Here is a 16,819-nt window from a genome sequence, read left to right as displayed (position 1 = left end):
GTTTGTGGAAGTTTATTATGGGAGCCTGGCACACTAATATAAACACCTCTCTCTGGTCTGGATCCCTACCCCCTCACACACATGCTCCAACTCTTCTCCACAGAATTGCCTTACAAGAGTGCCCTCAGCCAGAGAATCCATAGACAAGGACTGACCGATGCAGGGTTGTAAACCAGCCTCCTTGGTACTCACACTCCAGAGCTTCCCTGAGGTATTAGGCTGAGGTAAAACTTCTGCTGAAACCATAGGTTTTCTCATAAACTGTAGATTATTCCCTTGCCCTACTTGTTTCTTTCATTCCCTTACAGGATTCACCTAGCAGTTCTCCCTCAATAAATCAATAAACTCTCATCTTTAGCTCTGCTTCTGACCCGAGACAATTGAAGATGTAAGATCCTCCATTTTGAAATAAAAGCTATCTTTAGACATATGATTGCCTTCTCTTTATGAGTGTCTGCTCCTCATGAGCCTTAAAACTGTCTAAAACTGTTCTCATAATTAGCTGTCTAGAACACATGGAAATGAAGAAGGCAAAATAAGGACACTGAAATAACAAATTCAGTTTACATATACATGCTTATGAGATGAGCATAGCATGAACAGTTAATTACTGTCTTTATGGAATTGCATAAATAAAAGTACTGTTTAAAAACTATTTTTGGAGTTAAAAGAAATCTCTAAAAATAAATCTGTTATGAGTGGTTTCCAAAAGCACTTATTAAACTATCATGAATGAAATTATAGATAGCATGTTCATATCAATTCTGGTTTACATTTTAGCACACCCTGAAGAACTATTAATATTCCTATGTGAGGTATAAAAACTTAATCTTTTAATAGCATTTCAGTAAACATCAAGTATAATTCATCAGGATATAATATCATCAACTTGTATTGTTTACTACTGTATTACCTCTCTAAATGTTCGCACAATTCAAATGATATCAGGCCGCTCTGCATGGTTCTCACTACAACATTATCAAGCCCAAACCAACCACTGTCTCCACTTCTGAATCCCAGTAATTTCAGTGATTCACAGGCATTGTTACCAGGTTTCCTGATGGAAGCACTTTTTGTCCTATACAATGGCAGGAGAAGAGAAACCAGTAAAATTTGTGTAGCATGAATCTTATTTAATCCATTCATTCTTTTATTAAGCAAATAATCCAAAATCAGCACATTAAATGTATTCTATGTGCCAATAATTATGCTATGCACTGGGAATACAAATTAAAGAAACGTATAGCCCTTGCTCTACTGAGAGCACAGTATTATAGTATTATCCAAATATGGGACAAGGTGATCGATGTGGTAAGTAAAGGAATGTGCAGGGTGGTTTAGCAGCAGAATGAAGGTGCTCAGGGAAGCCTGCAAAGTGAATGTTAATAAGTGACATGAGCTTTGAAAAATGAGAAACATTTTATAACTGACCAGAGAGTTAAGGGAACACCCCAAAACATTAATAAAGTCACTGGTGAAAACCCAGATGCTTCAGGAGAGCCAAGAGTAGTGGGTGCCTAACAGGTAAAACCACAGATTCTAGAGCAAGACTGTCTACTTTTCAAATCCTGGGTGGATCTGCATCTTATTGACTATATGACCAATGGGCAATTTATTTGGTCTCTCATTTCACAGCTTCCTTATTTATAGTATGAGATCAACAACAGTATCTACATCATAGAGTTAAATTGGTATTGATAAAGCACTGATAAGTGTAGTAAGCATTAATAGCATTAATGTTTTCATCATAATTCCTACTGCAGACATAGCCAATTCACTTTCTTGCACAATCCCCCTTCCTTTTCAACCTGCAATTGTTGTTACCATGTGATACTTTCCACCAGCCAGAGCTGAATTTACTTTTTCTTTGGAATTTGGCTAACAGGCTCACAGTGATTATAACCTGTCACTGCTGTCATTTAGCTGCAGCACCCTGGGCTATGAAAATAATTAACGCAGAGATTATTAAGAAAAGAAAAAATATGGGGTGCCTAGGTGGCTCAGTTGGTTAAGTGGACGACTTCAGCTCAGGTATGATCTCACAGCTTGTGGGCTTAAGTCCCACATCGGGCCCTATGCTAACAGCTCAGAGCCTGGAGCCTGCTTCAGATTCTGTGTCTCCCTCTCTTTCTGCCTCTCCCCAGCTCGTGCTGTCTCTGTCTCTCAAAAATAAATAAGCATTTAGAAATTTAAAAAAAAAAGAAAGGAAAAATAGAGGAAATGCTAAGAGAGAAAAGGAGAGAAATCAAAATGAAAGAATCTATGTAATGCTAGAGATGGAATAGTCTTACAATAAACTCTTTTCTTGAATTTGTTTAAATGGATATCTGTTCCTCAGAAAGGAAGAAAATTCCTTGATAGTGACTATTGTAGAAGACAAAAAAAAAGGTCTAATTATGGTACAACTCACAAGGGGGCAAAACCATGTTAGCTAGTTACTAAGAATGAAGACCCAAGTGTGAATCCCACATCCTTATTTGTGAATACAATTAGTAACGGCTTTAAAGCCACCTTAGTTTTTACAGGTTGAGCTCTCCAATGAGACATAAATTAAGAACTCAACTAGATTTCAAATGTTTATTCTGAAACTTTTAGATTCTATTGATTCATTCAGGGAATCAATGAGTTTAAAATATGGAGGATAGGGGAAGAAATAACGTTTAGCTTTTGGCTTTTGGCTTAAAACCACAAATACAGTAAATTTTGTCACACTTGGAAGCTAATAATTTATTTTTTATAAAGTTAAAAAATTTTTTTCGTTTATTTTGAGAGAGACAGAGACAGCACAAGTCAGGTAGGGGCAGAGAGAAGGAGACAGAATCCCAAGCAGGCTCTGCTCTATCAGCACAGAGCCCAGTGCAGGGCTCGATCTTAGGAACTGTGAGATCATGACGTGAGGCAAAATCAACAGTAGGATGCTTAACCAACCAACTGAGCCACCCAGACACTGTGGAAGTTAGTAATTTATTAACACAGGAAGGTACCCTGAAACTGAATCCAAAACGTTGATTATGCACTAGAAATTTGATTAAATATATGATTGATTTTTTTTTTTCTGATGACAACTCCTACCTTTTTTTCTCTCAATGGCCTAAGCATTTCTGGGGACCTACAGGTTCTCAGCAGTAGTGAACTGATCCTACTTCCAGGTCCAGACAGGTCTAAAACCTGAGCCATATGGTATATTTGGCCTTCATTAATACAGATTGCTTTTTAAAAAATCCCATTTTTCCCATTTCCGAGCATATGATAGGATTGCACTTCCTTTCCCCTATGGTTGAGCAGGGCCATATGACTAGTTCTGGTTAATGAAGGGTGAATGTCACTTGGAGACCAAGCATTTAATTGCTCATGTGCATCTACTCAATGCTTTTCTTCTGCTACCCATGACAGCAGCCAGAAAGTGGTTGCCTTTCAGCCTGAGTCCTGGAGTGAGGATAACCAAGAGACAGCCTCCTTTGATGGCAACACAGCATGTGTGAGATATAGGTTGTTGTCATAAGCCATTGGGAATTCAAGTTTTTGTTAGCCTAGCCTACCCTCTAGAGAGTGTCTTCCTCTTGGTCCTAGTGATCTGTTTGGTGATGGGTTTGTAATTGATTTAGGGTGAGAATAACTCTCAGGGCCTTTATGCATATCCATGGGGAAGCTTCACCTTTTCCACTGAACTTGGAAAATCAAGATGGAGCAATGTTACCAGCATGAGGGACAGAGAATGGAATTGGCACAGAGGAAGGCAGAAAGAGAAGAGAGACCCTGGGTTCTTTCTGGTTCAAATAGAATGTAAAGATAAATATATCCCCAGGTGTTTTGTTTACAAGAACCAAAGAATTCCTATTTTCTTAAAACTTTGGGCTTGTTTTTCTGACACTCAAAATCAAAAGAGTCCTCAACTATATAAAGATTAAATTTAGATTTTATGACATATAACACCATGTAAGTTTAAGGTGTGCAATGTGATGGTTTAATACATGGATATGTAACAAAATGATTATTACAGTATAGTTAATACACCCATCATTTCAAATTTAGACTTTAATATGATCATAGATATACCTCATCTTGAAATTAAATGATTTGGTAGCATCTTTATTTATCCCAACAGTTCTTAACAATTCTGCAAATAAAGTCTTTCTTTTATATATCCTATTAGCAAACTTTCACATCTATTATTGCCTAGCAATGACTAACACTTGATTACACTCCACAGAACATTCTTTTTTTTTAATGTTTTATTTATTTTTGAGAGATATATAGAGACAGTGTGAGAGAGGAGGGTCAGAGAGAGAGGGAGATACAGAATCCGAAGACAGGCTCCAGGCTCTGAGCTAGCTGTCAGCACAGAGCCCGACGCGGGACTCCAACCCACAAACAGCGAGATCATGACCTGTGCCAAAGTCGGATGCTCAACCGACTGAGCCACCCAGGCGCCCCTCCACAGAACATTGTACTAAGAGCTCCATGAAAACATAATCTATCTTCATTAAATAAATTTTTTATTCAAGAATTACTGATATTGCTTTTTCTTGAGGTGAAACTTTTCCCATACCCCAAATTCCAGGCATGCAGGCAATTATAACTGGCCCATTTTGGGTCAAGTGCTCAATTATAATTAACAGGAACATTAAAAAACATGAAAACTCCCATTAGATCCACATGGATGGAAAGAACATTTTCCAGAATTTGTGTACAATTTCCAAAAATTCAAGTGGTGGTAGACAAAGCAACAGATGTCCACTACAAACTGCATTTCTCAGGTGTAACAGTACCCTGATATGTTGTTCTGAGATAAATGCCTGAATGCCACACAATTGAAAGACACTCAGAAGATTTTTTCCAAGATAAAAAGATCTGTCCAGGGGCACCTGGTTGGCTCAGTCAGTTAAGCATCAGACTCTTGATTTAGCTGTGGTCATGATCTCAAAGTTCATGAGTTTAAGTCCTGTGTGGGGCTCTTCGCTGTCAGCTTAGGATTCTCTCTCTTTCCCTGTCTCTCTGCCCCTCTCCTGCTCGTGCTCTCTCTCTCTCTCCCTCTCTCTCTCTCTTTCAAAATAAATAAACTTCAAAGAAAAAAAGTTCTGTCCCAAGTTTCCAGAAGTAGAAATAGGCATTACTAGAAACTTTTCAAGGATGGTTTTTCTTTCTTTCTCTCTTTCTTTCCTTTTTATTATTTTTTTAACTTTTTAAATTTATTAGTAAGAGATGAGACAGAGCATGAGCATGGGAGGGGCAGAGAGAGAGGGAGACACAGAATCTGAAGCAGGCTCTAGGCTCTGAGCTGTCAGCACAGAGCCTGACGCAGGGCTCAAACTCACAAACCGCAAAATCATGACCTGAGCCAAAGTTGGACGCTTAACCAACTGAGCCACCCAGGCGCCTCTCTTCCTTCCTTCCTTCCTTCCTTCCTTCCTTCCTTCCTTCCTTCCTTCCTTCCTTCCTTCCTTCTTTCCTTCTATAGCAGTTTTAGGTTCACAGCGAAATGGAGAGGAAGAAACACAGATTTCCCATTTATCTCCTGTTTCCACATATGCATAGCCTCCCCCATTATCAATACCCCCCATAAAAGCGGTACTTTTGTTACAGTTGGTGGACCTACATTGATACATCATGATTACCCAAAGTCCATAGTTTACATTAGAGTTCACTCTGTCTTGTACATTCTATAGGTTTTGAACAAATGTAGAATGACATGTAGAAATCATAATAGTATCATATAAAATATTTTCACCACTAGAAAAATCCTCCATAGTATGCCTATTTGTCCCTCCTTCACTGTCTTCATAGTTTAGCCTTCTCCAGAATGTTATGCAGTATGTATGTATACAGTATGTATCATACTGTTTGTAGCCTTTTCATATTGTCTTCTTTCACTTAGCAATATGCATTTAAGATTCCTCAATGTCTTTTTGGCTTGATAGCTCATCTCTCTTTGGCACTGAGTAATTTTCTATAGTATGGATTTTACTTATCCATTTACCCACTGAAAAACATCTTGGCTACTTTCAAGTTTTGACAATTAAGAATAAGTCTTGTATAACATCCATATGCAGGTGTTTGTGTGGACATGTTTTCAACTCCTTTCAATAAATACCAAGAAGTGCTACTGCTGGATGATATGGTAAGTGTGTGTTTAATTTTGTAAGAAACCAAAAATTTCCCAGAGTAGCTGTACCATTTTGCATTCCACAAACAATGAATAAGAAGTCCTGCTTCTCCACATCCTCACCAGCATTTAAGGTTGTAAGTGTTCTGGATTTGGGTCATCCTAATAGATGTGTATTTATAGGATTTTTTGTTTTAATTTGCATCTCAGTGATGACATATGATGTGGAGCATCTTTTCAGATTCTTATTTGCCAGCCCCGCATCTTCTTTGGTAAAGTGTCTGCTAAAGTCTTTGGCCATTTTTTAATCAATTTTTTTTTTTGTTTCTTATAGTTAAGTTTAAAGAGTTCTTTGTGTATTTTGGATAACAGTTCTTTATCAGATGTGTCTTCTGTAAATATTTTCTACTAGTCTGTGGCTCATCTTCTTATCTTCTTAATATTCTCTTTCCCAGAGCATAAGCTTTTACTTTTATGAAGTCCAGTGTATCAATTATTTCTATCATGGATTGTGCCTTTAGTATTGTATCTAAAAGTCATTGCCATACACAAGGTCATCTAGATTTTCACCTATTAGGTGAAAGTAGGTGAAAACACCTTCTAGGAGTTTTATAGCTTTGCATTTTACATTTATGTCTACAATCCATTTATGTCTATAATCCATTATGGACATCCACTTGTTCCAGCACCATTTGTTGAAAAGACTATCTTTACTCCATTGCATTGCCTTTTCTTCTTTGTTAAAACTCAGTTGACTATATTTATATGGATCTATTTCTGAGCTCTCTATTCTGTTCCACTGATCTAGTTGCCTGTTCTTTCATCAATACTACACTGTGGATACTGTGGTTTTGTAGTAAGTTTTGAAGTCAGTAGTATCAGTCTTCTAAATCTGTTCTTCTGTGTTGGCTATTCTGGGTCAGCATTTCTTTTTGATTTCTTAAGTTATATGGTAATTTTACCAACATGTCCCTTTTATTATTATGTGATATGACACATGTTTTACAAATATTCTTATATAAGACTTGCATTTACATTTGAACATAATCTTAAAACCAATGGCATTGTGTAGAAATGGTATTTTTCATGAGCAAAAATATTTACCATCTAACTACCAAAATATTTCTTATATAATATGGAATACATTTTTATTTAATAAATTAATTTCACTTTCATTACTGTCAAGAAATCTTTTCTGGTTCATAATTAAATGACTTTCATCTTTTCCCCAGAAATCATTCAAACATAAAGGAATGTAATGTAATAAAGACCACTAATTCTTCATATTTAGACTATGTTTTGGCCTTTTTTATTTTTTTTTTACCTTTTTTATTTTATGAAGCATGGAGTGCTTCACTGTGTTCCTATTTCCATAGAAAATGTTCAACTGTTTTCACCCTTTGATGTAAGAATGTTAGTATATGTGCTGCCCAAGCGAGCACATGAAAGAAAGTTAAATAAATAGTTGACATATGCTCTCATTTTATTGTATTATGCTCCACTGGATAGAGAAAATCCATCTACCATATCTGGCACTAATAGCAACAGCATATTATAAAATACTACTTTAGTGTTGTTAAAAAGTATAGAATTACTAATACTACTTACATTTCTACGAATTTATTCATTAATTTATTTAATTCACACAACATTCGTTGAACACATACAATGTTATACTGGTGCTGAGTGATGACAAATGGAAAGGCGAATGATACTATAGTATGACGTAGGATGTGCACAAAGAATGCGGCTAACACAAAGAGAGGAAAAATCAATCCCTCCGAGAGATCTTAGAATATCTAGACAGATAAGGAAAGAGTTGAGCTACCAGTTTCAGAATAAACCAGAATTCTTCTCCTAAACATGACAGAAAAAGAATTTTCTAGCAGAAAGACCATACAACAGGGCAAAGAAATGGAGAAGGAAAAAGAAAATAGTACTTTGGCCAATTGAATTGATGAAAAATGGCCATCTTTCCACTACATAGGAATGCTGGAAAAAATGTCTCTCTCTCTCTCTCTCTCTCTCTCTGTCTCACACACACACACACACACACACACACACACACACACACACAGAGTAAGACAGAGGAATTCAAAAGCTGGAAAGAAAATCCCTTAGATCTGGAAACGAACAAACAAACAAATTTCAAAAAGTTGGAATTCTCCTCTCTCCCTAAGGAACACGACTAACTGGTTCTGTGGAGGCTCCCACCCTCATCAGTCTCCTCCACACACACACACACCCTGCCCCACCAACCGTGCATACACACCACGTGTGAGGGGGCTGGAGCTTAATATATTATCAGGTACATCAGATACAGCCTCTAGCTATTAACTGGAACTAACTCAGTCATAAAACTGGAATCCCAAAAGGGCAGCATTGGCCATGAAATGAGAAACAGTAAAAACAACCAAAATCTCTTCGAACATCGGCTCAAGAAAACAATTAACACCCAAAGCTGCCCTCGGCAGGGGTGAAGGGGAGAAGAAAAGTTGATCTGACTAAAAAATCATAATTAATACTTGGAAATGAATTTCTAAGGATGGAATTAGCATTATAGACAATGTACTAATTACACCATGCTAATAGATAATCTTAAATATCATGTTAATAGGTAGGTGATAGAATAATCTCAATAAAACCATAAAATGGGTATGTTTACAATGATCAAAGGGATAACAAAAGAAATAGAAAGCATAATGAAAAAAACCAGCATTTTGAAACAAAAATATTTTTTAAATATATCAAACCCCCCCTTTTTTTTTTTAGAAATGAGAGCTACAATGATTCAAATGAACAGTTGAAATAACTGATTTAAAAAATGGTAAAAATACCAAATGTCTCTCCCTCCCTTTGCCCCTCTGCCCCTCTCCTCTCCCTCTTTCTCTCTTTGTTCCTCTCTACCACTTGCTCTACCAAAGCAAGTGTGCTCTCTCTCTAAAAATTAAAAAAAAAAACACTTAATTTACTTTAAATAAATAAATGAATAGCAAAATATTTAAAAAAGGTAAAATATATGACAAATCTAAGGAAATCATCTCAAATACAGCAAAGAAGCTTTTAAAAATATTAGAGATTTATATAAGATGAACAATAGTATAAGTTATGTTCAGTCCACTTATATTTATTTAATATAACTGATGATTTCATTTATATCATCTTTAATATCACCATGCTGTTTTCTTGTTTTCCTTCTGTTATTCTTTTGCCATATAAACTTTTCCTTTTTGATTTTTGTTTTGTGCTTTTATGAGTGAGACTGAGGTGAGGCTGATTTTATTCCTTTTTACATCATCTGCTTCTGCTGAATGGGTTGTTACAGAATTACGTTTTATTTAAATGTGCATTTCAAATTTTCCGTGTTATGCCTTAGTAGGGTGGTGGTGGTTGTTGTTTTTCATAAATTGTATCTAGTAATCAATCAGCACTTTCTAAGTCAAGGCTTTAATCAACATCAGAAAATTAAATTCAACTATGCCTTTGATTATTGCTTCTTTTATGGTTGTTTTGGTTGCTCCTTTGATGGTACTTGTAATTATTAGGTAACATCACTTCAAATGATTCCTTATCAAATGTTGGTCCCTTTTCATCTCTGCTTGTTATCTTTGTATCTCATCTGGTAGTCCTCCTGTCTTTTTCTAGGCTATCCTGATGGCTTTCTGTTGCTCAGAAATTTTGCTTCCTGGGTCATACTAAACTTACAAAATAGATTTCTATAATATTCTGCAGGTAACTGTGATTTTCATTATTCAAGTAACTGTGAAATGTCAGGTTGATGCTCTCTTTCTTTATTTCCATAGTATGTTTTTTGGTGTTTTTGTTCTGCTTTTGAAATCGTTTTGATTGATATTACAATTTTTTTTCTGTAAGGAATCATGTAGGATTTTGTAATTTTTTCCCTTAATCTTGAATGAATGTTCGTCCACTCACTTTGATAGCCACTTGAATCTTTTTCTCAGATCTGGAGAGCAGATCCATGTGTATAATTTATAAATCCATTTTAAGTGTCTAATCATTTTTACTGAGTATAATTTATCTGTACTGCCACTGTGTCGTCTTCTACCTGAAATAATTGGATTTCAAATGTTTTTAATCAATTAAGTGTATGAAAATGTGGTGCCCTCAGCATGATTTCTCCTGGGGCTCCTTTTACCTCTACTCTTATCCCTATGCCTACGGGAACTTCATTTTTGACCATGCAGCACTTTGCCTCCTATTTCTGTCTGCATTCTGTTCCATCATTTAGGAGGCATGTGCAAATATAACAAAAGAGGGGCAAAGGAACACTGATCGAATCAGTTCCAGAATGATATCTGTGTGTTACAGGGATAAATTTATATTTTTCAGACTAGGGGATTAGACAATCATGGACAGATGAGTTATTTTTCTATAATATTTATTGCAAATGGAGGTGCTTTGTTTTATGATGCAAAGTACACATCAGTCACAAATTATTTTTATTAATCCTTTGCCATACTCCCTTTATATGTGGTAGAAATGCTAGATTCCTGTAATAGGTTACTGGTAAGAATCCATTCTGAGTATTAAGTTCTTATCTTTAAAACTATCTATAGGGGCATCTGGGTGGCTCAGTGGGTTATGCGTCCGGCTCCAGCTCATGTCATGATCTCATGGTGAGTTTGAACCCCGCGTATGACAGCTCAGAGCCTGGAGCCTGCTTCAGATTCTGTGTCTCCCTCTCTCTCTCTCTCTCTCTGCCCTTCCCCCACTCATACTCTGTCTCTGTCTCTCAAAAATGAATAATTTTTTAAAAATTAATAAAAATAAATTTTAAAATATATGTATCTCAAAATATTTAAAAGAGCATGTCTTTAATCTATTAGACTGGTACATTTTAATTTTTTTAACATTTATTCATTTTTGAGAGACAGAGAAAGACAGAGAATGAACAAGAAAGGGGCAGAGAGAGAGGGAGACACAGAATCAGAAGCAGGCTCCAGGCTCTGAGCTGTCAGCACAGAGCCCAATGCAGGGCTCGAACCTATGAACCATGAGATTATGACTTGAGCCAAAGTCAGTTGCTTAGCCAACTCAGCCACCCAGGGCCCCAGACTGATGCATTTCAAATTGGAAGTTTCAGGATATTTCTTGTTTTAAATCTTACTTTACCATGATACACAGGAACACTAAACTGCTATTTAGGAGATTATATATCTATATCAATATAAATAGGTAGATGGATGGATGGATGGATGGATATAGATAGATAGATAGATCCCCATCCCAAGTAGCAAAAGTGTATATAACTGGATCATGTCTATATTCTTATATTCTCTCTAGCATAAGGGAAAGTTTAATTTCCTCTCCCAGCCACAACCTAATATTCTACTATTGCCAGCTCCCTAAACTGCAACCATTGTGGGAAAGGAAAAATTATCCACATCTCAATTTCCAGCCTTACAGTTTCAAACTTAATAAAGGATGGCTACACAGAGTCATGAGTAAATCTAGATAAATGTGAGCCTATCCAATATCACATCACTTGGTAGGTATCATGACTTGTATACGTTCTTAATATCACTGAGTTTCAGTCTTCTTACTAATAGAATGAAGAAAAGGTGGGGTGGGGGAGATTGGATAAGACAATATACACAGGAAACCTGGCACACAGTAGCTACTCAATTAATAGTAGATAGTATTTCAATTAAGTTTCTGAAGTTGTTTTTCCCTCTTGGTTTTTCAAAGAAAAAATAATTTCCTTCTGAACTGAAGAACAGAAACATTCCCTTCTACATTTTTCATTAGGAAAAGATAAAATAAGTATTAAATGAAAGAACAGGAATTAAGATCAGGATTATTCTGTGTACCCTATTTGTTGTTAGCATTTTGTTTCCAATGTCGTTTCTGGCTAGTAACTCAGTATGCATATTTGTCTCACTGGCGGGGATTTTGTGTAGTTATAAAAATTAGGGAAGGATCCAGTAACATTTCGCCTATAAGGCAAACACAGATTCAAATTAAATTTGTTTTGGAAAAGTTCAGGTTAATATTTTCCTTACATTAACAGCACACTCTTTAAATATAGAAGTTAAAATCACTATACCACACCTTTATAATTAACCATGTCATAATGTCTTTGAAAGCAAAGATTAAATTTACCTCTTGTGTATCTACCCCACCGCAGAGCATATATTTGGGCCGTTTGTGGGTCTAAAGTCATTATGTTTTATGAGTCTACAATATTTTATTTGTATATGAAAATGTTTCATGATATTTCAATAATGATTTTTAAACATGTGACATCAAATTACATTTTTAAATTATTTATGTTTCTTTGCTTATCATCAACTCAGTTAGCGATACAAGGATTTAACTCACCGGTTGAGGTATAGTGGTGTGATCCTATTGGTAGTGGCACTAGCTGTTCTTTTATGCTCTATCTCAGACGCAAGATTCTTTTTATCAGGGTGTGGAGCACAAGGTAGGAATATGGTAACTGGCTTCTGGAAAGGATGTATCAATGGGTGCTTAACATGGATCAGAGGGCTTGTAGATATCACCGGGTAGGAAGTATCTTGCTGTGTTTTTAAATATGCCACCAAAGATGGGTCAACTGGTTGGACCTGAACAAGTAAAAAATACATATATTCCTATATTTTAATAGCAAAAGATGCAAAGTATCAGCACATGTCTAAGCCGATTTTCTGAAAATTTGACAGAATCTAGTTTTATATATTTCTCCATGTGTTGTTGACTGGAATCAATGATGAATTAATATAAAAAACACAAGATTTGGTCTCCCTTTTACAAAGTCTTTCTGAAATTTGGGTTCCTTCTCTTATGTTATAAATAACTGAGAAACACTCTTACTTGTAGGCAACAAAATGACCTAGAAAGCAAAAAAGACATTTTACGTAATTTCTCATTAGAACTGGTGTTAGATCAAGTGATCTTCAGAAACTAGAAAAACAAAACTATATTTATTTCCTCTCACATAAGAGTGGCTAATAAAAAGAGCTAGCATGATTCTAAAATTTTAAAGTTATGGAAATACTTATGAATACATTGTTCATAATATTGTTTTTTCACCTAATTTTTCTTCTTTGTTAACCACTTACAATAACAGAGAAACAGGAGAGCATGGGTGAGAGTCTAGATTAGAAGGACAGAAAATATTGAGAAAGTGTATCTTCTAAAATGTGCAATGATGCCCCATTATATCTTGTGTATACGTTGCAAATGGTGTTTGTATATATTAAATCTTCATTCCCAAAATGCTATTTTATAATGAAATATAACCAAATATTCATAATAAATATTGAAATTGATTAGCCTCCTTTTTGCCATCCTATCAGATGCAAATCTTGAATCATATGATTGTCCCAAATCCTGGCATCAATTCATTCATAGACACTCAACATATGTTTTTGTCAATAAATGTCATCAAGACACACACACATACACACCACCCCCACACACACATACACACAGCCAAGCAAGCTTACAAATAAAGCAGGGATTCACTTTGGAATGGGATTCACTATGCTCTAAATCCTCACTTTATCACTGATAACACTGTATGTTAGGTCATTAAAAATATAAGAGGGGCTCCTGGGTGGCTCAGTTGGTTAAACGTCCAACTCTTCATTTCGGTTCAGGTCACAATCTCACAGTTCATGAGTTGAAGCCCTATGTTGGGCTCTGCACTAACAGCATGGAACCTACTTGAAATTCTGTATTTCCCTCTCTCTCTGACCCTTTTCATGCTCTCTCTCTCTCCAAAAACAAACAAACATTTTCTAAAACCTAAAAACCTGGACCACTTTCTTACATCATACATAAAAATAAACTCAAAATGAATGAAAGACCTAAATGTAAGACAGGAAGCCATCAAAATCTTACAGGAGATAAACTTCATTCACAGCAACTTATTAGTAGACACGCCTCCAAAGGCAAGGGAAACAGAAGCAAAACTGAACTATTGGGACCTCACCAAGACAAAAAGCTTATGCACAGCAAAGGCAAAACTAAACAAAACTGACTACAAAACTAAAGGGCAACTGACAGAATGGAAGAAGATATTTGCAAATGACATATCAGATAAAGGGTTACTATTCAAAATCTATAGAGAACTTATGAAACTCAACACCCAAAAAAACATAATCCAGTGAAGAAATGGGCAAAGGACATGAACAGACAATTTTCAAAAGAAGACATCCAGACGGCTAACAAACATGTGAAAAGATGCTCAACATCACTCATTATCAGGGAAATACAAATAAAAATCACAATGAGATGCCACCTCATACCTGTCAGAATGGCTAACATTAACAACTTAGGCAACAACAGATGTTGGCTAGGATGCAGAGAAAAGGGAACACTTCTGCATTGCTGGTGGGAATGCAAACTGTTGCAGTCACTCTGGAAAACAGTACAGAGGTGCCTCAAAAAATTAAAAATAGAACTATCACACCACCCAGCAATTACACTACTAGGTATTTATCCAAAGGATACAAAAATGCTGATTTGAAGGGGCACATCCACCCCAATGTTTATAGCAGCATTATCAACAATAGCCAAATTATGGAAAGAGTACAAATGTCCATCGACTGGCAAATGGATAAAGAAAAGATGGTATATATATATATATATATATGTATATATATGTATGGTATGTATATGGTATACATATATATGTATATACATATATAATATATTATATATATAATGAATTATATATATAATGAATATTACTTGGCAGTCAAAAAGAATGAAATATTGCCATTTGCAACAACATGAATGGAACTAGAGTGTATTATGCTAAGAAAGGTAAATATCATATGATTTCACTCATATGTGGAATTTAAGAAAGAAAACAGTTGAGCATAGGGGAAGGGAAGAACAAATAAGATAAAAAGGGAGAAGGAGGCAAACCATAAGGGACTGTGTATTTATAGAGAACACACTGAGGGTTCCTGGAGAGGTATTGAGTGGGGGAATGGGATAAATGGGTGATGGGCATTAAGGAGGACATTTGTTGGCATGAGCCCCTAAATTCTATTCTTTAAATAAAAAATAAATAAATAAAATTTAAATAAGAGAAAGAAAGGATTAAAAAGAAAAGTATAAGGGAAGAATTCATTTAGTGTTGTATTAAATAGTGGTACCCTTATCATTTTGGGACTATGTTTGATGACCCACAAAATCTCTGAGAAGAAACTCATCAGTTTTTAGCATTTACCTTTAATTGTACCAGTACTGGTGAGCCAAAAACTCCTGGAGGGTAATTTAATGACACTCGGGAATCCATGCTTGGCTTAAGAGTAAGGCCTTTCTTTGTTACTGTGAAGGACTCTTTCTTTAAACAAGATACAACAGAAAAGATACCCAACTTGTACACTTTCACTTCAGCACAGGTGCCCTGTATGGATTGAGGACATGAAAGGACATTAATGCAGCCCTGCTCAGGGAGTATCTGCTGTACATACTCTGCTGCGAAAGAAAAGTCTATCTGCTGTCCCTGTAATCTCTCACAATTGAGAAAGATTTCATTAACACCAAAGGGTTGGTCATCTCATGAGATGAGGTAGAACCTGATAGTAGTCTCTCAAATTTGGACTAATGATAGAAAAAGAGAGAAGTAAATATGTTTTTAAATTTAAATCCTCCCCCAAGATGTATAGTGAGTGAATGGACAATCACATTTAGTATTTTCACAAATATTAACTATTTTTGGAATCCTATCTTCCTTTACCAGAATAAACTTTAAATATTGCCTTTTAGGAGAACCTGGGTGGCTCAGTTGGGTAAGCGTCCAATTCTTGGTTTCAGTTCATGTTATGATTCCATGGTTTGTGAGTTCAAGCCCTGTGTTGGGCTCTGCGCTGGCAGCCCGGAGCCTGCTTGGGATTTTGGGATTCTCTCTCTCTCTCTCTCTCTTTGCCCCTCCCCTGCTCTCCCTCTCTCTCTCTCTCTCTCTCAAAATAAATAAATAGACCAAAAAATAATAAATATTGGCCTTTATCCAGGAAATTTAACACTGTTTTACAGAATTCCAAATTTCATCATTTGGGTAGTTTATGTAAACACTATAGCACCTGTACTGTCAGTAAATTCTTCCTTCTGGCAGCTCACAATCTCTTAGCAAAGTCATTTTTTCTATTTCTCTCCTTCATGCAGTGGGAGCAAAAAACTAAAAAGAGGCATTTGTGTTTCTTTTTTATATAGTGACATTTAAATTTGTAATGCATATATGTAGGCACATATTCAAGCTTTTTTATCACACAAAAGAGAACTGAGTACATAAAGGAAAACAAAATGATCTATTCGTATAACCACCAAAGCTTAAAATGAAGAGGCAGGCTTAAAAGTAATTTGGTCTGTTCATGTGTCCCCAAGCCCCAGTCCGGCTCCTCCCCAACACGAGTGGATAATCATGCAGACACACACATAAACATTTCAGGGACACTCATGACAGAAAATAACCTATCATTTGAAAACTGACTGAGGAAGACATTTCACAATATCACGTCATGAATCCATCGATGGGAAAATTCAGGGCGGGATGAATGTTCCTCATTGGCTGAAGGGAAAATGGTGAGAAGTAAGAAAGAAAAGTCTTCCCAGAGCTGGTGGTTGTGCATTTTGTGCACATTTGGTAGATGCTGGGAACCAGAAGTGTTTTTAAGCAGGGGAGTTGCCATCAACAGAAATCTGATGATGGTTTGTTTATCTGACTCTGGAATTAGAATT

General features: G+C 36.0%; 1 protein-coding gene across 1 annotated transcript in view; it reads right to left on the bottom strand.

The window, feature by feature from the left end:
• Window positions 1-16,819, bottom strand: part of DTHD1 (death domain containing 1) — a 67,775-nt gene that overhangs the window by 41,908 nt on the left and 9,048 nt on the right. Inside the window, exons 4-6 of the mRNA XM_039227046.1 lie at window positions 15,309-15,488; window positions 12,446-12,690; window positions 914-1,078 (exon numbers count right to left, since the gene is read on the bottom strand). Of these exons, the coding sequence (XP_039082977.1) occupies window positions 914-1,078; window positions 12,446-12,690; window positions 15,309-15,488 (590 nt within the window). The remainder of the gene's footprint in view (window positions 1-913; window positions 1,079-12,445; window positions 12,691-15,308; window positions 15,489-16,819) is intronic.

This window comes from Hyaena hyaena, unplaced genomic scaffold, assembly GCF_003009895.1.
Source record: "Hyaena hyaena isolate Hyena2069 unplaced genomic scaffold, ASM300989v1 scaffold_24, whole genome shotgun sequence".
In the NCBI taxonomy this organism is placed as follows: domain Eukaryota; kingdom Metazoa; phylum Chordata; class Mammalia; order Carnivora; family Hyaenidae; genus Hyaena; species Hyaena hyaena.
Note: the sequence above shows the minus strand (reverse complement) of the source record. Positions and strands in the feature narration are given on the sequence as shown.